This window comes from Natrix helvetica (assembly GCF_964273705.1).
Source record: "Natrix helvetica genome assembly, chromosome: Z".
NCBI classification, from domain to species: Eukaryota; Metazoa; Chordata; class Lepidosauria; order Squamata; family Natricidae; genus Natrix; species Natrix helvetica.
Window position 1 is genome coordinate 14580199 of NC_138554.1, and position 27792 is coordinate 14607990.

General features: G+C 44.0%; 1 protein-coding gene across 1 annotated transcript; it reads left to right on the top strand.

Annotated features, from left to right (window-relative positions):
• On the top strand, positions 1-26706 carry LOC309401292 (vomeronasal type-2 receptor 26-like; the record flags this gene model as incomplete). The annotated part of the gene is made up of 8 exons (XM_081970360.1): positions 1-204; positions 1013-1144; positions 13971-14203; positions 14853-15144; positions 15535-16264; positions 20018-20226; positions 25542-25668; positions 25796-26706. The coding sequence occupies 8 exons, from the start codon at positions 1-3 to the stop codon at positions 26704-26706; spliced, it is 2838 nt and encodes a 945-aa protein (XP_081826486.1).
• Between the last annotated feature and the right edge of the window lie 1086 nt (positions 26707-27792).

Here is a 27792-nt window from a genome sequence, read left to right on the forward strand (position 1 = left end):
ATGAGAAAGGGAAAGCAACAGGTGGATTCGACATTACCAACTTCATCACATTTCCAAACAGATCCTTTCAGAGAGTTAGAGTTGGAAAATGGTCCAAAAGGGATGGAATTATTCATTGATGAAGATATGATTGTCCAGGGTCCAAAAGGGATGGAATTATTCATTGATGAAGATATGATTGTCTGGAATCCAGCTTTTAACCAGGTATTGAATTATTGAATCAGCTAGGCTTAATCAATTTCGATGTGATATTGAACATAATCTGTTTAGAAATTTGATTTCTGGGTTCTTTTAAAAAATAAACAATGGCATATTCTTTTCAAATATTGTTGATGATCAAGCATTCCTCAAATTGACAATATGATATTACAATGTAAAAGGCATGTTTGCATTTTTGGTTTAGATTTGAGTCAGAAATCACTGGAGTGATTTTTCACTTTTCCATGAGATTGTCACTGTTAAGTAATTAAGCTCCTTGTTAGAAGAGCGAGTATGCAGAGAAGCGTAATGAGAGTGATATGGAATAACACACACACAAACCAACATACGGAGACACTGAATAGTATAAAAATATAGTAGTTTACTATGTAGAAATATAGAAGTATTCAGAGTCCGGTTCAGTAATTCAATTATCAAATAATCTCAGTTTAACACACAAAATAGATAACAGTTGCAAACCACAATACCTCACTTGACACCGACCAGCTTCTAACAAAACAGAGAGAGAGATAACAGCCATTCTGGCTCCCTCTTATAGCTGCTTGAGGTAACAAGCCAATTACATTTCTCTAACATTTAAAGTAACAGTAACATAATCATAGCTTAATATACATTGCCAAGCCAAGCCTAGGGTTACATCCTTAACAGTCACTATGTTCAATTATTTATAAACCCTGAACTTCAAACATGACCTTTCCTACATCACTACAATTTCTCCATCTTTTTAAGTTGAAAAATTGAACAAACTGTTTCAAATATCTCCAATTTTGCAACCTTTTTTTGCTCATCACAGGTTCTTCCATTTTCCCGATGCAATGACCCATGCTTCCCTGGATCCTGGAAAAAGGGGATTGAAGGGGATCAGTTCTGCTGCTCTGACTGTGCTCCATGCCCAGAAGGGAAGATTTCGGATCAAAATGGTAGGGTAGGAATTCTACCATTTTTCATTAGACTTTAATATGCCAGTTTAGGATGCAAAAAAATAATGAAGTAATTTCTAATAACTGGAATGCCTAGATGACAAATTCCTTCATTTTGCTTCCAGAAATGGATGATTGTTTTGAATGTTCAGAAGATCATTATCCAAATAAAGAAAAGAATGGATGTCTCCCGAAACCGGTGGTGTTTATAACATTTGAAGAAATCTTAGGAATTGGTTTAGCTTCAGCAGCTCTTTGCTTCTTCTCCATGACATCTTGGGTACTTGGAACTTTTATTAAGCACAAGGATACTCCCATTGTCAAAGCCAATAACAGGTTCCTCACCTATATCCTCCTTGTGTCTCTTCAGTTCTGTTTTCTCTCCTCTTTATTCTTCCTTAGCCAACCAGACAAGGTGACCTGCCTTCTCCAACAACCAACTTTTGGCATCACCTTCTCAGTGTCTCTTTCCAGTGTATTGGCAAAAACTATCACTGTAATTATGGCTTTCATGGCAACTAAACCAGGATCTCAGACAAGGAAATGGGTGGGGAAAAGATTGGCTTTTTGGATTGTCATTTCCTGTTCTCTATTCCAAGTATTGATTTGTATTCTTTGGTTGTCAACATCTCCCCCATTTCCTGAGTTGGACATGTACTCAGAGTTCCATGAAATGATTTTACAATGCAACGAAGGGTCACCCTCCTTCTTCTACTGTATCTTGGGCTACATGGGTATCTTGGCCATTGCCAGCTTTATTGTGGCTTTTTCCCCCCGTAAATTACCCGACAGCTTTAACGAAGCCAAGTTCATCACCTTCAGCATGTTGGCCTTTTGCACTGTGTGGATCTCCTTCTTTCCAGCCCATCTGAGCACAAATGGCAAAGCCATGGTAGCTGTGGAGGTCTTCTCCATCTTGGCCTCCAGTGTTTCATTACTAGGATGCATATTCTTACCAAAGTGCTACATCATTGTTTTACGGCCTGAGCTAAACCACAGGGAGCAAATCATAAAGAGAAATTAGTACATCATGTTATATTTCTGGCTCAGAGAAATTGCTGTAAAAAGAAATAGAAAGAATGCTGTCTATAGGAAACATGTATAAAACTATAGGAACATAGAAATTTTTATTTCTGATAAAGAACAATTTGTGTATGATATTTATGATCATTAAGATTTATTGTGACTGCCCATTTCAAAAGAAGTTTCATGTAGCTGTGTTTTCAGCCTTTTCAAAGGTTCTTTAACCAAATCCTTTCTCCTTTTCAACACATCTATTGAACTAGATTTTGGTTATCTAGCTTTCTTATCTCTTTCTGCTGATGATCCATTGAATAGATTATTCTGCATATACTTTAAGCAATGAATCAGGTTACTTGAACATTCATGTATGTACCTGTTTCTTTTCTGCCTGAGATTAATCTCCATTCCTAAATTTATTTACTGGGTTGCGAAGTTAGAGTTAAATGCTAAGTTCCATTGCCTCTTTTCTCCTTTATCCACTCCATCAACTAAATATCCGTACTGAATACATAAATCCTGCATGTTAGTGATGAAAGAAATGTCCTTCTGGGTTCAGCTCCAAGTGGGGAAAAAGACACTGGAGACATGGAGGCTGCTTGAAAAGATGGTTTTAATGGTGGACAGGACCACATGGCTTGAGCCCTGAACAGAAAAGGTGATCACATGCTTCAATGTTGGTGGAGAAGAAGAGAAGGGAAGATGGAGGAGCTTGCTAGGCTTTTTATAACCTGTTCAGTCCCACCTCTCTGTTTCCTGTTCCTGTGTAAGAAATGTATTCTGATTGGTTGTCAGACTCACATGGGCCCATGCAGGGGCAACCCTCTAGGCTGAGTTTTGAATCCAGATTTGATTGAGTTCAGATGCCATGTGGTCAGTTGAGTAAAGGCTTATATTATCATGCCTTCATTCCCATCCCCCTGGAGCTGAAGGGGAGAACTCTTTATTATGTAAAGTGGATTAGCTTGGCCTTCTTAATGGCCCATTGATAAAGTGAGGATGGCAGGAAGCTGCAGGAATTTACTTAGTTTTTAAAATGTTTTTCTCCCTTTTTCACATTAAGGAAAATATAATATTCTGCCTTATCAATATTTCCTAGGATATTTCATTTTTCTGGGAGAGGGCTAGGTGATAACTTCCTACAATCCCTCCTTTTTTTTTCAAAACATGTGAGTGGAATGCACATGTTTTTGACAAAAGATAAAAATTGGTCAGATCAGGGAGGCTTAATTTTTCTGATGGAAAGGCATTGAGAGAGACAGCAGAAGGATCCCTTCAGTGGCTCCCAGAGAGCTTTCAACCATGAAGGTCTAGCAACCAGGGCACAATTGCTGGAAAGAAATTTACAATATCCAATTTACCATGCCAATTATTTTCAGATGTTTGATATCACTTTCTGTGAGCTTCCAGACAGGTTACAAGCAAGCAGAAGTCCCAAAATTCTTCACAGCCATGCTTTTCCTTTAAGTTACAGGCTGCCCATTTCAAAGGGATGGATCTTGAACCTGCCCTAGCTCTTATTTTAGTGAGGCCAAATTGAGTTTAGCTAGTGTACAATACAAGCTATTTAGTTTTTTTTAATTACACACAATGAGCCCAGGGACTCCTATCAGAGACCACCAGTGCAACATGTCCTGCTTTACTGGGCAACTGGGCAGCAGCATTTTTTTTTTGAGTCACAGTCAGGGTTTGAGTTTTGAAGATCCTTTCTGCTACTCTTCAAGTGGGGGAATTGCCTGAGGCGAACTGACCCTCCCCCATGGGATTAAAAGGGAGATATCACTTCTTAGGCTTTTGTGCAAGGGCAAAAATCAACCTAGGAAAAGCTTTGTGGAGTTAAGTCAAGGAGATAGTTTCAATCTAGTTCTGAATGGGACCTCTCTCCCCCACTCTCTTTGTGTGTGTGTGTGTAGCTACTTCTATAATACATAAAATACAGACATTTTGGACAAAATTTTCCTCCCACTAGAAATCTAAGGTGTTCAGATCTTGCTGTGCCAACCACTCTCAAATACAATTCTTACATGAGTACATTAAACTGATTACAATCTAAATGAGATAAGAAAGGAAAGGTTACAATGAGGCAAAGAAAGAACACTTTGCAATCAATTTTCACCCTCCCCCGTAGTTTTACAGCTGTCTTCTGGGAAATGAACAGTCTTTTGGTCTTTACTTCATCTCAGAGTCCTTTTTCATGTTTGCTGGATGGCATTAGGTTTGGCTTGCTGGTAAGAGTGGTCAGTCAGTCTTGGTAGTCTGTCCCAGGCTTGGCTAAGTTTTTTTTTCTCATGTCAGGTTTTATCAGCACGCAATCACCAGCAGCCAATTCGAGAGTTATGGTTTGAGCGAGCAGTCCTTTGTTTCTGAGGTTAAAAAAAAGATAGGCCAAGAATACAGTTCTTTACAGACATATCTTTAGTCTCATGTTGTGTAATCTCACCCATTCTGTCCAAGTGTGGAAATCCAAACATTATTTCAGGAGGCAGACAATGTAAATTTCATGGAACATGACATTCCCACTGCCTGTATGATTGAAACACTTTTGCAGTAAGATGAGTAAATTTCCAAGAGGGACAACAACTTGTGTTGCAAACAAACAAACAAATAAAATATCATAAGGTAGAGCACCTTGACTCATAAGCATTTAAAAAATGCACTCAGGTGTAAAAGAGGGGGGTAAGAAGAACAGCTTTAAAAAAATTACAATTAAAAAAAAGGTACTTTGAGTCAACACTCCAAAATATCAAATTCCATTGAGATAATAATAATAATAATAATAATAATAATAATAATAATAATAATAATAATAATAATAATAATAATAATAATAATAATTTTATTTGATTAGCCGCAACCCTCTCCCGAAGGACTCGGGGCGGCGTACAATCAAAGCAAATAAAATACAGATAAAGACACACATACAAACATAAGAAACAAGGACATATACATGTGCATGGACGAGGTAGACTAATGAGTGAAGACAATTAAAAAACACAATTTAAAATCCCATTAAATAAAATTACCGAATTAAAAAAAAAAAACCCGTCAGGAGCGTTATAAAGTTATGGTTGAGCCAGGCCAGCTATTTGAAATAGGTGGGTCTTGAGCTTTACACGGAAGGAGCGGAGGTCAGAGGTGGTCCTAATTTCCGGAGGGAGGTCATTCCACAGGGCTGGGCCCGCCACAGAGAAGGCTCTGCTCCTAGGCGCCGCCCCTCGGCACTGTCTAGTGGACGGCACCTGGAGAAGTCCCTCTCTGTGCGAGCGGATGGGTCGTAGGGATGTATGGGGCAGAATACGATCCCGCAGGTAACTAGGTCCTGAGCCATGGAGCGCTTTAAAGATCGTAATCAAGACCTTGAAACGCACCCGATAGACCACAGGAAGCCAGTGCAGCTCGCGCAGGAGAGGTGTCACATGGGAGTACCTAGTACTCCCCATAATCACCCGCGCGGCCGCATTCTGGACCAACTGCAGTCTCCGAGTGCATTTCAAGGGAAGCCCCATGTAGAGAGCGTTACAGTAGTCCAGGCGAGACGTCACCAGCGCATGGGTGACTGTGCGTAGGGCGTCCCAGTCCAATAGGGAGCGCAATTGGCGCACCAGGCGAACCTGGTGGAACGCCCCCCTGGCCACGGCTGTCACATGGTCATCCATGGACAGCCTGGCATCCAGGAGGATGCCCAAATTGCGCTACCGCTCCACGGGGGTGAGTTGAATGCCCCCAATGGCCAGAGATGGAATTAACTGGTTGAACCGGGGGGCCGGAACCCACAGCCACTCCGTCTTGGAAGGGTTGAGCTTGAGTCGGTTGTCATCCATCCAGACCCGTACGGCTTCCACACACTGGGACATCACTTCGACGGCCTCATTGGGGTGGTTCGGGGTGGAAATGTACAGCTGAGTATCATCAGCGTACAGATGATATCCCACCCCGAAACCACGGATGATCTCGCCCAGCGGCTTCATGTATGTGTTGAACAGGAGTGGCGAGAGGACCGACCCCTGTGGCACCCCACAATTAAGGGGGCTAAGGGTCGACCTCTGCTCCCTTGCCAACACACGTTGCGTCCGGCCAGAGAGGTAGGAGCCGAACCACCACAAAACGGTGCCCCGGACCCCCAACCCCTCCAGTCGGTGCAACAGGATACCATGGTCGATGGTATCAAAAGCCGCCGAGAGGTCTAATAGGACCAGGATAGAGGAACAACCCCTATCTCTGGCCCTCCAGAGATCATCTACAAACGCGACCAAGGCCGTCTCTGTGCTGTGCCCGGGGCGAAAGCCGGACTGGCGCGGGTCTAGATAATCATTCTCCTCCAGATGTCGTGGGAACTGAGAAGCCACCACACTCTCTACAACCTTCACCAGAAAGGGAAGGTTGGAGACAGGACGATAATTGGCCAGCTCCGTAGGGTCCAGGGAAGGCTTCTTGAGCAAGGGTCTCACCACCGCCTCTTTCAAGGCGGCCGGAAGAGACCCCTCACCCAACGAAGCGTTCACTAGGCCCAGGAGCCAGTCGCGTGTAACCTCCCAGGATGCCAGTACAAGCCAGGAGGGACACGGGTCCAGTAAACATGTGGTAGGTCGCAGTCGTCCACACAATCTGTCCAAATCCTCGATGACAACCAAGTCAAACTCCTCCCAGAAAGGTTTCTCAAGACTCGCCACGGACGTCTCGACTGGGCTGCTGAAGGGGACCCAATCCTTCCGGATTTGAGCGACTTTATCCTGCAGATATTTCCCAAATTCCTCTGCCCTACCCTGTAAAGGGGCCTCCCGCGGCCTCTGAAACAAGAGGGAGCGGGACACCTGAAACAGGGCGGCAGGGCGGTTCTCTGCGGATGCAATGAGAGCGGCGCAATATTGGCGTTTGGCCGTTCTCAATGCCACTAGGTACGTCCTTAAATGGGCTCGTACCTGTGCTCGGTCAAATTCGGATCGGGAGGATCTCCAACGACTCTCTAGGCATCTCTTGCGGCGCTTCATCACCCTTAGCTCCTCGGTGAACCAAGGAGCCAGGGTGGATCGTTGCCGCCGGAGAGGCCGCAAAGGCGCCACCCGGTTCAAGGCCCCGGTAGTCGCATTGTTCCACGCGGCCACCAGGTCCTCTACCCGAGGGCGGGTCAGGGCTGCAGGAGGTGGCCCAAGCTCCATTTGGAACCTATCTGGTTCCATCAGGCGCCTGGGGCGGAACCATCTAGTGCTTTCCGGTTCCGCCTCCCTGCAGCGGGGGGTAGCACCAGGGAAGTCAAGTCGGAGGAGTGAGTGATCTGACCATGACAGAGGAGTGATGGTTAAGTTCACTCCTCCCAGATCACTCAACCACTGGCCAGAGACAAAAACAAGTTCCAAGGTGTGACCTCCCTCGTGTGTCGGGCCCTGAATCAATTGAGTCAGATCCATGGCTATCATGGAAGCCATGAACTCCCGAACCCCCTCTGATGCTTCTCCCACCGATGGCAGGTTAAAATCCCCCATCACTAAAAGTTTGGGGGTCTCAACCGCCACCGATGCGGGGAGCCAGGTATACTATCAGCAGGCCCAACTGCCTCCCAGGGCCCCATTTCACAACAAGGGATTCACATCTGGACGTCTGTGGCACAGTGGACTCCCTCGGCTCTAAGTCCTCCCGGATAAGCAAATTCTCATTAAGTATGTTAAAACATTTACAAATGTAAGCAAAATATCTCAAAATCATTTCTTTTTATAGGTTTAATTAAGCATTTTAAACCTCAAAAATTTCCAGAAGAAAAAAAAAATCAAAATTGTATTTAGAGCAGACAAAGAAATGTAACTGCATAATTTTTATATGCAGATGAAAGATCACAACAGCCCAAACTTACTTATTTTGTCAGCTGGTCAAACATATCACAACCAATTCAATGCCATTCAATGCAACATGTTATTAGTAGAGATGCACACCTAAGAATTATTTTTTTTTTAACAGACACTAAATCAAATTAAGTCCAATTACCTAGGTCTTCCCATTCAGACAGGCTTTGCCTGCTAAATTTCTTACTTTTTTGCTTGAATTTACCCCGTTGTTCTATCTCCTTAAGCACTAGATTGTTAATACCTGTCTCTGCCCTGGGGTGTTCGTTTCTAATTTGGGCCTGCAAGCTGTGCTGGCTAATTTTTTAAAGATCCAAATTCTTCTATCTTGATGCTCCCAGCAAGCGCGGGCATATTTTTAAAGATCAAGATGTATAGAGACAATGTATGGAGATGTTTGTCCACACATTGTTTGCATTCAGCCAGGGTTCTAGGTTGAACCTCCCAGCAGCGCTGGCATATTTTTAAAGGTCCAACTGTATGGAGACTTTCATTAACACATTGTTTGCATCTGGGTGGGGTGATTCATCAGATGGTGGTCAGAAATCAGCAATTTTGTTGACAAAATCAAACTGCCTTCTGGAAGCCAGGTTTCTACTTTCGGACCAATAGAGTAGGTTGGGCAGATAAATGTGCAGATGGTTTTTTACTCAGGTTGAAGGAAAACCTTTAGTAGTAATTTCCTTTATTTCATACATGCACACACAAGGCAACACTCTCCTCAACCCCCCAAAGGGGAAAATATATATATACTCACCTGAAGAGTACAATCTTCTAGTGCTGAAAGACAGGAGAACAAGGTTCCCTCCCCCACAGAAAAGGCATTGTTGGAGAATTAGAGGTAAAGGGGCATGGGGGGGGTAGATAGCTTGCAGACAGAGTTTGAAAAATAAAACCATCAGTTACTAAACAGATAAACATTATGGGGATATCACAGATGAGAAATGGAGTCTGGATTCACATGCTTCAGGAAAGAAATGAACAGGTAAAATCATTTAGACACCCAATAAATGCAAGGATGAAACTTTTCTTGCAACATTTCCTGGGTTGTTACTTTAAGGTATAGGGGAGGAAGGAAGGAAAAAAATATATATTTACTCTGTTTCTGCTGGCCAAACAGATGCAAAGTAAAGACCCTCCCCAGCTTCAGTTAGTTTTCTAGGCCCAACAAACTGAGCGAAGGCAATTTCTGCCAGTTTACTCCTTTCTTTCTTTAAACAATTTAAAATTCTTGTCTTTTGGATTGGAGACATCTTAGTTACAATTACCTTGAGGGTGCACAAAAGACTTAGACATACACACACAGAGACAAAGAGGGGATAACAAAACTCATGAGTTTCACAAACAAAATCATTCCCACCATGAATCTCAGTTAAATTGGGGAAGGCACAAATCTTAACAAACAAACCACGTGGTTACATAGAAGACAGAGAAAGAGACAGACAAGAGAAAAAAGAAACATTTCAACATTTTCCCTTTTCTTTTAAGTATCTTTATGTAGCCAAATTAATTTTCCTATGTCATCTTTCAGCAAAGCCCATTTCTCACACAATTTCCTTGCTCTCAGCCAAAATCTTGGCATCTAAGGAAATCTCCGAGGGCACTTCTGGCCACCCACGAGCTAACGCTTCCCATGACCCTTTACATGCAGGGCTCACTTTGGCCTAGCCGGGTGCCACCCACCGTAGGTTTTCAGAAAAAAAAAGATTCTGGGAAGGACTTCGATTCCCAACGAAGTATTCGGCCCCTTCTCTCAGGGAATCACCTGGTTTTTTTTTTTAAACAAAATTTTATTGGTTTTTTTTAAAAAAAATAATCAAGGAAAGGGGTAGTGGATTAGGTTACAAATTTTGACAGTTACAGTATGCAGGAAGTGGCCCTCCCCCCCATTCTCATAACTTTCATTTATTAATACATTATTAATAATGTATTAATAATGTATTAATAAATGTTACTACTTAATAGTATTTTGTCAGCATATAAACTTTTATCTTCAAATAATTTCAATCATTTTATATCAAACAGATTTTCTAATTCATTTTTGTGATCTGAGTTTTCTCGATGTTGCCTCCTCTCCCCCCTCCAGCAGAGCTCCGGCACCTCCCGTGTCCTGTATGTCCTGTGTAATGTCATCAGGTTTATCTAGGAGGGCTTTATTTTTTCTCCATGAAGGCCTGAGCCTCTATGGTTATGTTGATTCTAACTCTCGTGCCCTCACAGAATATTAGCATACCTTCTGGCATAAGCCATCTAAACCACACCCCTTTCTGGTATAATTTATTCGCTAGAAGCGAATAATTTTTTCTTTTATCTCTCACTTTCTTTGGGATCTGTTTCAGAATGGCTATTTCTCTATCTTTGTATTTTAGTGCTTGCCCCCTTTGTGCACTCAGAATCTCATCTCTTGTGGTCTTTCTAAGGAATTTAATGTGTACCTCCCTTGGAACATTGTGTGTTCTGGCATATGCTGAATTTACTCTATAAACCAGGTCCATGTCCCACCCATCTGTTGTTTGTCTTTTTTAATATATTCAGCCAATATATTTATCATAATATCCCTTAGGTCTTCATCATCAGCCTCAATTACATTTTGAAATCTAAGAAAAAAAAGACATCCTTTCAAATTCCATTTTTATCTGGTGGTTCTCAAGTTCTTGGTTCCCTTTCTGCACCCCCTTCACCTCCCCCCTCATCTCAGCCATCCCCTCCTCCAAAAGTTCCAGTCTCTGTGAGTTTTGGATTGCCTGGTCTTGGTTCTCTCTAAACTGCTCATTCATTTCTTTCAGTTGGTTTTTTAAGTCCTCCTGCCCCTTTAAGAGTTGTTGAAACATCTGTTGAAAGTCCACCTCAGGAGGCTTAGGCTGGAACAAAGAAGTTAAAGTCTGTTGTCCACTGGGGCTGGACATTGAAGATGTTGGGGCGGAGCCAGCAAAACCCGGTTTCCCCAGTGGTGGTCTTTTAGGTGGCATTGTAGTAAGCAAAGAGATGACAATGTCAGTACAGAAAAGAAACAATTAGGGAGGTAGACAGCCAAGAGAGGTCACAAGGCAGGGAGTCCAAGCAGATAAGGACCTTTTCTCAATTCAGCTCCTGGCAATAAAGCAATAAAGTCCTTTGTTCCAAGCCCAGGGTAAAATGTAGCAAGATATTTTTCTGAGTGTCACGGAGACAAAGATAAGATGCCAGCAGTTTCTGTGGGTGGAGTCAAATTTCAAAGCGTATGAAGACGACGGAAGTGTGCCATCTTGCCCTGCCAGCTCCAAGATCAGAAGGCAACAAGCCAAAAGTTTTCAAAGTTTTCAGAAAGAAACAGATCATCACCTCATTTTCACAGTTGCAGTAAAAAAATCTGCCTTTGCTATGAGTGTGATTTCGTTGCAGGGCTCCCCCCTCCTCCTCCTCTAGGGGCAGAGAGCAAAACAGTTTAAAGCCACTTGTCCGATGGGGGGGGGGAATCCCCCTCCCTCCAATCACACTTCCCAAGAACAAGTTGAAAGTTTGTTCTAAAAGGCTGACAATCTTTTTTTTTCCTTCAGTCAAGAAAGGGAATGGGGGGAATTTCCACCTCACCGCACAGCAACTGCGTCCTTCAAATCTTGATTTTCGTCCAGCTGCCTCATCGCGAAGATGCCGCGGCACCTCCTCTCTTGCCTCCTGATGCCTAGGGCGATGCGGGGAGCCCCCCCAGCCGCCACCAACACAGGGGGTCCTCTGCTACGCTGCCACCTTGGCAGGAGCCTCTCCAGGGCGTCCTGTGCCCCCCGGATCAAGGGGGAGCCCACCAGGAGTGCACAGGGTGGGCAAAACTTGCCCATCGCGAACCGCAACTGGAGCCGGAAGACCAGGGAATCACCTGGGTTTTGAGGATCAAAAAAGTAATCCTTGAGGACTTCTGCCCCTCTGCAGTTAGTTCCAGTCACCTCTACTCTTTTCCATACACCATGGGCCTTTGCCTTTTTTTTTGCTTTCACAGGACAAAAGCAACAACAACAAAAATAAATTTCATTCACTTTTCCATCCATTTTCACACACACACTCTCCTTTCCCTAACAGAAGGTCCATGCCTGACCCTAATACTTTCCAGGCTCTTTTGGTAAAACACACCGAGGAATCCAGCTGTGATTGGGAGAAAGATTTCATCACTCACACACATGCAGGCATACACACATTTCCCATGCTTTGCCATGCTTTAAATTTAAATTTAGAGAATTAAAATTTGGAGGTACTCACTTTCTTTCCAGGCAGCCTTTGAGCTCAAACTCAAAACCCCTTTAAAACCTAGATCTAAATGGCTAAGGCCAAGATAAAATTCACCCACAGACTCAATTGGGTCTGTGCCGGCATGGGAGGCTTACCTTGGCCATATCCATTGTTAGGCTAGCTTGGAGTCCCTTCGTGGTCAGCAATTGATGAAAGAAATGTCCTTCTGGGTTCGGCTCCAAGTGGGGAAAAAGACACTGGAGACATGGAGGCTGCTTGGAAAGATGGTTTTAATGGTGGACAGGACCACATGGCTTGAGCCCTGAACAGAAAAGGTGATCACATGCTTCAATGTTGGTGGAGAAGAAGAGAAGGGAAGATGGAGGGGCTTGCTAGGCTTTTTATAACCTGTTCAGTCCCACCTCTCTGTTTCCTGTTCCTGTGTAAGAAATGTATTCTGATTGGTTGTCAGACTCACATGGGCCCATGCAGGGGCAACCCTCTAGGCTGAGTTTTGAATCCAGATTTGATTGAGTTCAGATGCCATGTGGTCAGTTGAGTAAAGGCTTATATTATCATGCCTTCATTCCAACCCCCCCTGGAGCTGAAGGGGAGAACTCTTTATTATGTAAAGTGGACTAGCTTGGCCTTCTTAATGGCCCATTGATAAAGTGAGGATGGCAGAAAGCTGCAGGAATTTACTTAGTTTTTAAAATGTGTTTCTCCCTTTTTCACATCCAGGAAAATATAATATTCTGCCTTATCAATATTTCCTAGGATATTCCATTTTTCTGGGAGAGGGCTAGGTGATAACTTCCTACATTGGTTTATGGGATTTTCACTTCTGTTGTGTTCATGAGTGACAGTAAAATGAAAACTGATTCTGAAAGTGAGAAAGGGATGGGGGAGAGAGAGGTCAAATAATAAAAAAAAAAAACATCAGAATAACTTCCCTCTCTTTGGAAATTTTGAGGAGTAAATGACCACAGATTTTACTATGGAGTTAAAGTTCTGTTGGAATTGGTTCACAAAAGGTTTGAAACCCACAGTAAAGATCTAAGGCTGCAGGCATTTCCAAATGGAAGAAAAAATGCATTTCCTGCTCATGGCTAACTGAAGTAAAAATGCCACCCAACCCATCATTGTGGAAACAATAGAGGTGTCCCCCTCCCTACTATAGGGATCTGGAAGGAAATCATACAAAACTTCTTAACATGAGAAAATAGCAAAATATCTATGCCTCTTAACACTATGCAAAGGAAGGTAAACTGCATGTATCATTCATTGTAAAAAAATAAATAAAAACATTTAAAAAAAATCAAGTGTATTTTGTATTGTAAATCCCCCTCTCTACATTTTATTAGCAATTTAAAAAAAACATTTAAACAATGGCCACTTATTCTCTCATAAAAAACAAAGCAATCATCCTCTACAGGAGATATTTTCGGAACTAGGCAAAAACATCAAAGACTGCATAGAAGACTATTTCAATTCAACAACAATCCATGTATCTTGAACCCCATGGGGATTGGCAGAAACATAATAACTGTGGTGTGTCAGAGTCATAGCTACAGATTTCCTCCCTCTCTTCTCCTCTGCCAGAGTATCTGTTCAAACCATGATGCTATTCAAAACACGAATTTGCACTCTCGTGGATCTCCAAATACCCAAAGGTGGATAGTCTGATTGGGTGCATTGAATGAATGAATCAATCAATCAATCAAACCTTGAATGAATTGTTGAATTAACCATTGGAATAATACAACCTTTCTTGTAGGATAGGATGAAAAAAGAGACATTTTCAGGAGTGAAGATGTTGCTTCTCCTGATGTTCCTGGTGAAGAAAATAGTGACTCTGAGCTGCCCTGAAAGTTATGCTTTCCTTGTTCCACATGAGTGGTACCAACCTGGTGACCTCGTCATTGGTGCAATAGTGTCCCACATCTTTTACAACCTTTATGAAATTAATTTTAAGGAACAACCTAGTATAACATCGTATGACATACCAAAGTAAGGATTTTCCTCCCTTAATCTTAATTTCTTTCCCCAAAATTGCTTATGAGAATAAAAAAAGTTTTTAGTATAAATTTAGTGTCTTCTTCGACATGAAGTTCCCCTAGCCAGTCTTCTACTTCCAGGTCTGACATTTAGGCTTTATATTTAATCTAAATCTCTCTGCCTTTCAAAGGTTTCTAGTTATGGGAGAATAAATAATTTTCTTTACCTTATGGTAAAGTATTGGTCATATGTATGAAACTTTAGCACAAAACCTTTTGAGAAGAACATTTATTAACCCTAATCCTAGTGTAATTTTTTTAAAAAAATAATGTCACCCTTAACAAAATATACATACATACAATAAATGACTGATACATGCTAGAATCGTTCATATTCTATTTTGTGAAAATGTGTTAGAAAACAAATGAGTTTGCATGAAAAAAATGTTTTCATTTATTATAGCAGATATTTCTTGCAAATGATGCAAATAATGTAGAAAAAGCAAATTTGAATTTTGTATTAACTATTCAGCATTTTAGAAAGCCTATTAGTTTCCTACTTTTCTCATAGAAAGAAATGTTTGTTATTCATGTAGAAATGATGCCACATTATAAGAATGGACAACTTCCTTTTTCAATTGGGGTATTTAAATCATTTGCAGTGTAATAACTAAGTTCTACCAGCACATCCTTTCCTTGGCTTTTGCTGTGAAGGAGATCAATGAGGACTCCCAGATTTTACCTAATGTCACTCTCGGGTTCCACATCTATGACAGTTACTACAATCCAAGGATGACCTATCGCATCACTCTGGACATGCTTTTCAAATCCCAGGAATTTGTCCCTAACTACAAATGTGATAGCCAAAAGAATCTCATGGGTATCATTGGAGGACTGGATTTTGTCTCATCATCTTATATAGCTGAAATTATAGGATTCTTCAAGATTCCACAAGTAAGTTCTGAAAGGGTTGAGAAGAAAATTCTTAATCTTATTGTTGTTATGGAACAATCAAGGGGGATTAAATATTAAGGTCAGGATTTTGTTAAGATGTTCAGCATGTTTTAAAGTCTACTACATGGCATTCTTTTTTGAAACTACAATATCAGCTACAGGAAGTATTGTCAGAGGTCATTCCAGACCTGAGGGAAGATTTGAACTGCTTCCATTAAAACAATTGTTCTGGTACGTAGGTTTGAAATATTTAGAAAAAAAAATCATACCTATATTCTGAAAAGAATGCTAAGGGGAAAATATTCCTTTGATATATTTTATATGAAAACAAGATAGAAAAATTAAACTTGAACTAAAGACTGAACAGAATACTATTGCACTTTCTTTTAGCTGACCTATGGCTCATTAGCCCAAGAGAAATTTCAGACCAGTAAGCTGTCTTCACTTTATTTCATGGTTCCCAAAGAGGACCATCAGTACATTGGCATTGTACAACTGCTTCATCACTTCAGGTGGACGTGGATTGGTATATTTTCTGTTGATAACAGCAATGGAGAAAATTTCTTACAGAAAATGCAGCCCTTACTTTCACAGAATGGAATATGCTCAGCATTTATAGAAAGGCTTGCTCAACAATTCCACTTGGAAGAATTCCAAGAATTTTATCAAACAATCGCAATGATTTCCATTAATATATTGAAGAGCAAATGCAATGCATTTCTTGTCTATGGAGAACCCTGGACAATTATATGGCTAAGATTTGTCACATTTATGGTAGATCCTGAAAGCAAGGAAACTGCATTATTTGGAAAGGTGTGGATCCTGACTGCGCAAATTGATTTTGTACTATCAGGCATTCAAATCACATTGGATCTCCAGATGTTCCATGGAGCAATTTCCTTCACTGTTCATTCAACAGCTGTTGTAGGTTTCAAGGAATTTCTTCAGAGCATAAATCCTCTTTCAGACTACAGAGATGGGTTTCGACAGGATGTTTGGGAACAATCCTTTGATTGTTCATTTCCAAAAGCAAAATTACAAGGAATGCATAGTAGGAAATGCACTGAGGAGATGAAGCTGGAGGATCTTCCTGGACCTGCCTTTGAAATGGAAATGACTGGTCAAAGTTACAGTGTCTACAATGCTGTTTATGCTGTGGCACATGCTTTGCAGGCTCTGTACACATTGTGGTACAATAGAAAAAAAGCTATAATGGGTAAAAAATCTGAGATTCCACAACTGCAGGCTTGGCAGGTATTCTCTTTTCATTGAACACTTGTTTTATTTCAATAAGCAGTTTGATGCACAATTAATTTTGAACTCATTGTGGAAAGTCTTAATATTTTCTGTATGTGGAAACAAGTATGATAAGCAAAGTAAAAATAAAGAAAAATTATTGATGGTGAGAACATTTAAAAAATGTCTTCATAAGTTATGTATGATCCAACACTGGAGATTTTTACAAAGAGAAGGATAGCCATTTGTCTAATTCTCCTTGAACATGGTGTTTGACTAGAAGACTAGTCAGGAATAGCTGGCAGGAATAGTCAACACTTCAGAAGATAGGTTTAAGATACAGAAGGAACTTGACAAACTTGAACAATGGACACTATCTGACAAAATAAAATTCAATGGTGAAAAAAGTAAGGTTCTACATTTAGGTAAGAACAATAAATTCACAGGTACAGTTTATGTGGTACCTTCTTAATAGTTCTAACTGTTAGAAGGATCTTGGAGTCCTAGTGGACAACCATTTAAATATGAGTCAACAGTGTGCAGCAGCTGCCAAAAAAGTCAACACAGTTCTAGGCTGTATAAATAGAGGGATAGAATCAAGATCACATCATTTTATTATTTATTATTATTTATTTCTTGGATTTCTAGACCGCCCCCTCTCCCAAGAAGGGACTGGGGCGGTGTACAGTCAATGCAGATAAAAATACAATCATAAAACACTTAAATACATTTGGATGGAGGAGATAGGCTGTACAAGAAATAAATATATTCTAAAACCCTAAAAAACATCCCCAATTAAAAACCCAAACCCCATTAAAATAAATCCCCGGGAGATAAAACTAAGAGAGTGCCAGGCCAGCTGATTGAAATAGGTGAATCTTTAACTTTTGACGGAAGGAACGGAGGTCGGTGGTAGTTCGAATGTCGGTGGGGAGGTCATTCCAGAGGGTTGGGCCCATCACAGAGAAGGACCTACTCCTAGGTGTCGCCCGCTGGCATTGCCTAGCGGACGGCACCAGGAGCAGTCCCTCCCTGTGTGAGTGGATAGGTCACAGGGACGTGTGTGGTAGGATGCGATCCTGCAGATAACTAGGTCCTATGCCATGGAGCGCTTTAAAGATGGTAATCAATACCTTGAAACGCACCCGAAAGGCCACAGATAGCCAGTGCAGCTCGCGCAGGAGAGGTGTTACGTGGGAGTAACGTGTACTCCCCATGATAACCCGCGCGGCTGCGTTCTGAAGTAGCTGCAGTCTCCGGATGCGTCCCAAGGGAAGCCCCATGTAGAGGGCATTGCAGTAGTCGAGGCGAGACGTCACCAGCGCATGAGTGACCGTGCACAGGGCACTCCGGTCCAGTAGGGAGCGCAGTTGGCGCACCAGGCGAACCTGGTGGAACGCCCCCCTTGCCACGGCTGCCACATGGTCCTCCATTGACAGCCGGGCATCAAGGAGGACTCCCAAATTGCGCGCCCGCTCCACAGGGGACAGTTCTTCGCCCCCTATGGCCAGCGATGGTGTCAGCTGGCTGAACCGAGGTGCCGGTACCCACAGCCACTCGGTCTTGGAGGGGTTGAGCTTGAGTCTGTTGTCCCCCATCCAGACATGAAGTGTTAATACAACTTTATAATGCCTGCATAAGGCCACACTTGGAATACTGCATCCAGTTTTGGTCGCCACGATGTAAAAAGATGTTGAGACTCTAGAAAAAGTGCAGAGAAGAGCAATAAAGTTGATTAGGGGATTAGAGGCTAAAACGTATGAGGAACGGTTGCAGGAATTGGGTATGTCTAGTTTAATGAAAAGAAGGACTAGGGGAGATATGTTAGCAGTGTTCCAATATCTCGGGGGCTGCCACAAAGAAGAGGGAGTTAAACTATTCTCCAAAGCACCTGAGGATAGGACAATAAGCAATGGGTGGAAACTAATCAAGGAGAGAAGCAATTTAAAACTAAGGAGAAATTTCCTGATAGTTAGAACAATTAATCAATGGAACAACCCCTCCCCCTCATGAAGGATATGCTGGCCAAGGGGAAGGTGTTCACCAAGCTGGACTTGAGAGAAATATATTACCAAGTAAGAATAAAAGAAGGTGTTAAGTGGAAAACAACTTTCAATTGTCTCTTAGAGTGTTTCTAATTCTGAGTGATGTCTTTCAGGCTGCAGGGACCACCCATGGTATTCATGCAGCTAATCAACAAAGTATTGGGTGGGCAACTGTATAAGGGGGTGTTGTTGTACTTGAATGATATCCTGATTTATTCGGAGACAATGGAAGACCACATAAAATTAGTATGGGAGAAGCTAAGAAAACCATTGAAAGCTAAGCTCTACCTTAAACTATCTGAGTGAGTTATCTGTGAATTCCATAAAACCAGTTTAGTCTACTGGACATTGCGTGTCCAGTGAGAGGGTTTAAATGGACCCTGGAAATGTGAACGTCATTCTGAAGTGGGAAGGTCCTTGCACCAAAAAGCAACTGCAGAATTTCCAGGGCTTCACCAACGTCTAGTGCCAATTCATCACCTTGTTTGTACAAATAACTCTGCCTATCATCAAATTATTAAAGTAGGTGGAAGGGGAGTGAAGCCAGCCTCTCGCTTGGAATTTGGAATACCAAGCGGCTTTCAAAAAGCTTAAAGGCTTTTAGTGGCAAAACCAATCCTTAAGCACCCAAACATGGAAGAGCCATTTCTAATATAAGCCAATGGGGACTTTTTTTGCTCCAAAAATGTGAACAGGATGCTGCAATGCTGTGCCTAGACTTACCTGAAGCTGACCAACATCAAGAGACATTGAGCTGTGTGAGAGAAGGAAGTGTATGCTGTTTGTGGGTACTGCTGACTTTGAGGCAATTCCTAGAAGGCAGTAAGATTCTGTTTGAAGTGTTTAATTGACCACAAGAACCTAGAAGCCTTAAGAACACCAAGGAAGTTGTACCTTAAGCAAGTGAGATGGGCACAATACTTTAATCGGTTCAACTTCACCCTTTGATATTGCCAAGGGGAAAGAATTTCCTTACAGATGCATCCTCTCAGATGTCCCAATACAAAGCACCTGAGAGGAAATAGTTAACTCCATCATTCCCTCCAAGCTGTTAGCAGCGCGGGACTCAGTGAGGCAATGGCAGCTATACACTCCTCAGCTGGCCGACGGCACACTCATCCAACATCTAAAGAAGCCCTGAAGGAAGATGAATGGCTCAAGGACCACAAAATCAATGTGATGATGAGGGCAGACCTGGAATACAAGTTATATGTTCCAGCCAGCCAAATGACCCAGATCCTACCAAGGAGCCAGAAAATTAGTCACACCTCAGAACTTTAAAATAGCTTTATACAAATTATGAAAGATTTGATATGTGCTTGTTTAAGTAAGGAACCCAAATCATTAATTGAAGAATGTTACATAATTCCAAAATTGTATTTTCATTCTACTTCAATTCATTCTTATCTTTCCTCAAAATAATACCCAATTAATTAGAGAGTGGACAAGTAGATTTCCATGCAATATCAATTATCAAATTTCTAAGCATACATATTTAATAATAGTTTTAGGATGCTCTCTTCATTCTTTCATTGCTTTCAATTGCCTCTCTCTTCTATTCTCTTTCAAATAGCTCCATTTATTTCTTCAAGGCATTTCTTTTAATAATTCAGCTGGGGAGAAAGTGTTCCTGAATGAGAAAGGGGAAGCAACAGGTGGATTCGACATTACCAACTTCATCACATTTCCAAACAGATCATTTCAGAGAGTTAGAGTTGGGAAGGTAGATCCACAGGCTTCAAAAGGGATGGAATTATTCATTGATGAAGACGTGATTGTCTGGAATCCAGCTTTTAACCAGGTATTGAATTAGTGAATTGATCATGACTTAATCCATTATTATCCCATATTGAACATAGTCTCTTTCAAAATCTGATTTCTAGATTTTTAAAGAAAGAGTGGCACATTGTTTTTAAATGTTGATAATGATCAAACACTCATTAAATTGATAATATGATATTACAATACCAAAGCCATTTTTACGTATTTCATTTGCATTTTAGATCACGAGAATGGCCATTTTTACATGTGATTGTCACTTTGTACAATTATTTTATCTGCGCTTCAAACAGAACCTTTTGTACATTATTGTAATGTCTACATCTTTTTAAGTTGTTGGTGAAGTTAATGAATTTAGTATCCTTTGTGAAGTAAAAAATAATTCCGCTCCATAAAGGAGAAAAAAAACTGAAACTTTTAAATATCTCCAATTTGAAAACCAGAGAGTAGAGTGGAATAGAGTGGAATGGAATGGAATGGAATGGAATAGAATAGAATAGAATAGAATAGAATAGAATAGAATAGAATTCTTTATTGGCCAAGTGTGATTGAACACACAAGGAATTTATCTTTGGTGCCTAAGCTCTCAGTGTACATAAAAATACATTCAGCAAGAATCAGAAGTTACAACACTTAGTAATACTCATGAGTTACTGTTCTGACCCCCGCTTCCTCCGTTGCCCACACAGCACACACACTCCGGAACAGTACAAGGGAACAAGGTTTATTACACCAACAGACAAGAGGTTTTGTGGCAGCAAGCCACCAAGACAGAACTCACAAAGACAGAACACACAAAAGCAGCAATCCAGCTTGCCAGGATCCCAGACTAGAGTTGCTGTCAAAAGTCCTTTGTTGATTGCTACGCAGAGCCTGTCCAGAGTCAACCCTTTTATAACCTAAAAAGGACGTCTCCCAACAGCACCTGAGAGCTCTTTATTGCCTATAATTACGCCCACGCTCCTTGCGTTTGTGGGCGCGCCAGAAACGAGCATCTCGAAACGCCCTACTAAGTCCTGAGTCACTATCCTCTCCGCTGCTCCAAGGCAGGGCATCGGGAGTCCTCCTCCTCTCGCTCTCACCGCTGCTCCATGCCTCTGGCGCCACCTGGTGGCCGACCAGACTCTCGGATTCCTGCTCAGCCTCCGAATCCTGTCCAGGATCGCACATCTCCTCTGGAGCTGACTTGTATGGAGTATCACTCTCGGAGTCTGGTGACAGCGGCACCGGCTGGGCCACAACACTATCCCTCACCGCAGGGCCCTTCCCCCGGGCCTGACGCTCGGGATGCGGTCGAGAGGGAAATTGTCCATGATAGGCCCGCACCAAAGCTGGAGCATGCACAGCCGTCGCATCGGTCCAGGACCCCCCGTCCGAGTCCTCGTCCGCCCAGTCGACCAAATACTGGAACCGACCCTTGAGCCATCTCGAGTCACGGATCCAGGTCACTCTGTGCGATGGCCGTGCGTGCACCTCAGGTGACGACGGCAGGGGTGAAGAGGGACGTCGGAGAGGACAATCCGACCGCTCAGGGATCAGGAGCGAGCAATGGAACACCGGGTGTACTCGCATCGAGCGCGGGAGGGTCAGGCGATAGGCCACCGGATTGATAACGGCCTCCACAGGGAACGGCCCCAGATACCGGTGGTCCAACTTCCTCGTAGGCCGGTGGGATGGAAGATGCCGCGTGGACAACCACACGCGATCACCCACGGCCAATTCCGGCACCGCACGGCGAGACCTGTCCGCCACCCGCTTGTAATCCTCCTTCGCCTGATTCAAGTAGCGGCGCACCATCTGGTGAACCGCCTGAAGCTCAGAGAGGAAATCCTGCGCTGCGGGGACCGGAGAGTCCACGGGGGTGAGAAGGAAAAAATGAGGGTGGTACCCGATGTTCGCCATGAAAGGCATCGTCCGTGTGGAGGAGTGCTGCGAGTTGTTGAACGCAAACTCCGCCACAGCGAGGTACTCCACCCAATTGTTCTGCTGCTGGTTCATGAAGCAGCGCAGATATTGTTCCAGAATCCCAATCACCTTCTCCGTCCCTCCATCGGTTTCGGGATGGTGCGCCGAGGACAGACAAACTTGAACGTCAAGAGCGGCCATCAGCCCTTTCCAGAACTGGGCCGTGAATTGTGTACCACGATCGGAGATGACCCGGTCAGGTAGGCCGTGCAGCCGGAACACGTGCTGGATGAACATGCGGGCGGTGGCGCGGGCTGTCGGCAATCTCCGGCAGGAGATGAAATGCGCCATCTTGGTGAGCATGTCCACCACCACTAGGACCGTAGTGAAACCGGACGATGGAGGCAGTTCCGTCAAGAAGTCCATGGACATGGCTCCCCAGGGTCTGTCCGGGGTCGGCAATGGCTGTAGCAAGCCTGGAGGAGCTCCCGTCGCTGATTTGGCCTGTTGACACTGCACACATGACGTGACGTACATCTGCACGTCGTGTCGCAGGCAAGGCCACCAAAACGTACGGGAAACCAGGTGCAAAGTTTTGAACAGGCCAAAGTGTCCCGCTGCCGGAGTGTCATGACATTGGGAGAGAACCAATCCACGGAGCGGTCCTGCAGGCACGTAGAGCCGATCCCGATACCTCAAAATGTCCGTATCGGGTGCCAAAAGCTGTCTTCCATTCGTCCCCCGCCCTGACTCGAACCAGATTGTAAGCTTCACGTAAGTCCAGTTTTGTAAACACCACGGCCTCCCGGAGCCGCTCCAACAACTCGGGAATCAGAGGCAATGGGTAGCGATTACGGATCGTGATGGCGTTCAAGCGCCGGTAATCGCAAAAAAGTCTTAGATCCCCGGTCTTCTTTTTGACGAACAAAACTGGGGCAGACAAGGGTGAAGACGAAGGCTGGATAAAACCCCGGGCCAGGTTCTTGTCAAGGAAGTCCCGCAATGCGGCCAACTCCGGTTCAGACATGGAGTATAGGTGGCCAGTCGGGAGTTTCGCATCAGGTACCAGGTCAATGGGACAGTCGTAAGGCCGGTGCGGTGGCAGTTGATCCGCCTCCTGCTCGCTAAACACGTCCGCAAACTCCGCTAAATCCGGCGGCACTGTCACCTCGGCCGAACTGGGCACCTGAGCCGCGCAAACATGACGGGTATGGTCCACGCATTGCAAGGACGGGAACGAGATGCGGTTCTGCGACCAGTGGATCTGGGGATCGTGCGCCCACAGCCAAGCCAAGCCCAACACCACGGGGAAATGCAGACCCGAAGCCACGTAAAATTGAATGGCCTCCTCATGCTCCCCGAGGATCAGGCACAAAGGCTGCGTGGCGTTCTTGATGGGCCCAGACAGAAGCACCCGGCCGTCAATGGTCTCCACTCGCATCGGAGGGTCTACCGGGCACAGAGGGACGTGATATTTCGTGACAAACGCTGCATCCATAAAATTCGTGGTAGCCCCGGAATCGACCAAGGCATGGGCTGGTATTCCCTGCGGACTACCCGACAAGAGAATGTGCACTGCAAGAATCAGATGTCGTGGAGGCCCCTCCGCCTCTGTTCCGGCCTGTGCCCGACCCAAAGTCTCCCTCAGATCGGGCTTTCCCCGTTTCCCGAGACGGAGGTCCGTCGTTGAGGGGGGGCCGTAGACCGTGCAGCCCCTCTACCTCCCTTCTTGGGGCAACCCGTAGCCAGATGTCCCGGATCCCCACAGTAAAAACACAACCCCCCTGCACGCCGTCTCTCCATCTCTGTGCGTGACAAGCGGGGTTTGGCTTCACCCAACTCCATGGGCTCCTCTCGTGGGACAGGAGTCTCTCGTGGAACTGGCACTCTCAGCACCTCCCGGGACGCTCGGCGAGGCCTCCGCCTCTGCAGCCGGCCGTCAATCCGGAGGCATAGATGAACCAACGCGTCAAACGTTGGAGGTCTGTCCACTCTCACCAGCTCATCCTGCAGGTCCTCTGACAGGCCATCCTGAAAAGCATCCATAAGGGCTGGCTCATTCCACTCAGAGTCCTGACTTAGCAGCCGGAACTCGGTAACGTAGTCCAGTAAAGAACCACGCCCTTGGTGCAACTCTTTCAGGAGTCTGGTGGCTGTTTCTCCTTTGATGGGGTCCTCGAACATCAGCCAAAGATGAGTGCAAAAACCCTGGAAGTCATCCAGCAGGGGGCTCGGCTGAGTCAGCAAAGGCGTAGCCCACCGTGCTGCTGTGCCTGAGAGCAAGCTTATCACAAAGCCCACTTTCGTCTGGTCGGTGGGAAAGTCCTCCGCTCTCAAGGCAATGAACAACCGGCATTGGCCCAGGAACGCCGGGAAAAGTTTCGGACTGCCATCAAACTTATCTGGCATGGCCACTGGGCATTTCCTTCGTTGCTGCTGGGGGGGTGGGGGGTTGGCAGGAGCAGACAGCTGTGCAACTTGCGCTGTTAGCAAGGCAAGTTGCTGTGCGAAGAGAGCATTCTCCGCCTGAAGTTGCTCCATCATAGCTGAATGGAGATACGTTTGGGGTAGCAATCAATCTGTTCTGACCCCCCCTTCCTCCGTTGCCCACACAGCACACACACTCCGGAACAGTACAAGGGAACAAGGTTTATTACACCAACAGACAAGAGGTTTTGTGGCAGCAAGCCACCAAGACAGAACTCACAAAGACAGAACAAACAAAAGCAGCAATCCAGCTTGCCAGGATCCCAGACTAGAGTTGCTGTCAAAAGTCCTTTGTTGATTGCTACGCAGAGCCTCTCCAGAGTCAACCCTTTTATAACCTAAAAAGGGCGTCTCCCAACAGCACCTGAGAGCTCTTTACTGCCTATAATTATGCCCACGCTCCTTGCGTTTGTGGGCGCGCCGGAAACGAGCATCTCGAAACGCCCTACTAAGTCCTGAGTCACTATCCTCTCCGCTGCTCCAAGGCAGGGCATCGGGAGTCCTCCTCCTCTCGCTCTCACCGCTGCTCCATGCCTCTGGCGCCACCTGGTGGCCGACCAGACTCTCGGATTCCTGCTCAGCCTCCGAATCCTGTCCAGGATCGCACATCTCCTCTGGAGCTGACTCGTATGGAGTATCACTCTCGGAGTCTGGTGACAGCGGCACCGGCTGGGCCACAACAAGTTACTAAATAAACAATCAAATCATACTAGGAAACTAACTAAAACAGTATAAATTGTAAAGATACAAGCAACAAGTTTATAATCATAAGGAGGAGATAGGTAATAGGAAGGATGAAAAGAATAATAGTAATACATTCTTAGTAATAGTTTGACAGTGTTTTGGGAATTAGTTGTTTAGCAGAGTGATGGCATGTGGGAAAATTGTCCTTGTGTCTAGTTGTTCTGGTGTGCAATGCTTTTTTACTTTTATACTTATCACTAGGTTCTTCCACTTTCTCGATGCAATGGCCCTTGTTTCCATGGATATTGGAAAAAGGGGATTGAGGGACATCAGTTTTGCTGTTATGACTGTGTTCCTTGCCCAGAGGGAAAGATTTCAAATCAAAATGGTAGGTTAGACATTCTACTATTTTTCATTAAGCAAACATTAATAAACTATAAATGCATTAAATTAATAAGGTTATTTTCAATATTATGAAATGCATAAATGATAAAACTCCTTTACTTTTCTTCCAGATATGGAACATTGCTTTGAATGTTCAGAAGATCATTATCCAAATAAAGAAAAGAAAGGATGCATCCTGAAACTGCTGGTCTTTCTAACTTTTGAAGAAACCTTAGGAATTGCTTTATCCTCAGCAGCTGTTTCTTTCTTTCTCTTGACATCTTGGGTACTTGGAACTTTCATTAAGCACAGGGATACTGCCATTGTCAAAGCCAATAATCGGTCCCTCACTTACACCCTGCTTGTCTCCCTTCTGCTCTGTTTTCTCTCCACTTTATTCTTCCTTAGCCAACCTGGACAAGTGATCTGCCTTCTCCGACAACCAACTTTTGGGGTCACCTTTTCAGTGGCCATTTCTAGCGTACTGGCCAAAACTATTACTGTGGTTGTGGCTTTCATGGCCACTAAACCTGGTTCTCCAATGAGGAAATGGGTAGGGAAAAGATTGTCCTTTTCTATTGTCCTTTCCTGTTCTCTTGTCCAAGTATGTATTTGTATTCTTTGGTTGTTGACATTTCCTCCATTCCCTGAGTTAGGCATGCATTCAGAGTTCCAAGAAATGATTTTACAATGCAATGAGGGGTCAGCTTCCTTCTTCTACTGTGTCATAGGCTACATGGGTATCTTGGCCATTGCCAGCTTTATTGTGGCTTTTCTTGCCCGTAAATTACCCGACAGCTTTAATGAAGCCAAGTTCATCACCTTCAGCATGTTTGCCATTTGCAGTGTGTGGGTCTCCTTCTTCCCAGCCTATTTGAGCACAAAAGGCAAAACCATGGTAGCTGTAGAGGTCTTCTCCATCTTGGCCTCCAGTGCTGCATTACTGGGATGTATATTCTTGCCCAAATGCTACATCATTGTTTTGCGGCCTGACCTCAACCAAAAGGAGCAACTCATAAAGAGGAATTTGCACATCATGTAATATTCCTGTCTTTGAGAAATTGCTGACAAAAAAAAGAATTGTTTGCTGTCCAAGGATACACATAGAAATCATTAATTCTGACAAAAAGGATTGATGGATGATTGTCCTGATCACTAAGATTTATTATAATTGCCAATTGCAAAATAAATGCTCATGCTGCTGCATTAGCAATCATTTTCAACAGAGCCATTTGGCTGGTTACCAGCAATAAAACACAATATGGGAGCAGAAAAAACTATAACCCCCTCTGGCAACAACACACAGTAAAATAAGATATGTGGGATCTGTGGAACAATGATCAGGCCTTCAGGGCCTTTACCTTTACCTTTTATTTTGATTTTTATACCGCCCCCTCGGGGGGTGTACAGTCAAGTGAAATAGATAAAATAGACCACAAACATGGAAACATAAAAACATAGAAGAGGAGGCAATACAACACTGTATAGGTAAAGCAGATAAAAAACAGTATATAAACAATCCTAAAAAATACCCAATTAAAATTACCCAGTTAAAAATATATCTGCCAAGAGGTATAATGAGGTTATGAATGGTCCAGTCCGGCTAAACGGAACAGGTGAGTCTTCAGTTTTCATCGAAAGGAGAGAAAGTCGGTGGTGGTTCTGATATCGGGGGGGAGGTCATTCCAGAGGGTTGGGCCCATCACAGAGAAGGCTCTACTCCTAGGTGTCGTCCGTTGGCACTGCCTAGTGGACGGCACTCGGAGGAGCCCCTCCCTGTGAGAGCGAATCGGTCGCAGGGAAGTATGTGGTAGGATGCGATCCCACAAGTACCTAGGTCCTGAGCCATGGAGCGCTTTAAAGATGGTGATTAACACCTTGAAACGCACCCAAAAGACCACAGGCAGCCAGTGCAGCTCGCGCAGGAGCGGTGTTACGTGGGAGTACCTAGTACTCCCAAAAATAGCCCGTGCTGCTGCGTTCTGGACTAGCTGCAATCTTCAAGCGCGTCCCAAGGGAAGCCCCATGTAGAGGGCATTGCAGTAGTCCAGCCGAGACGTCACCAGTGCATGAGTGACCGTGCGTAGGGCATCCCGGTCCAGTAGGGGGCGCAATTGGCGCACCAGGC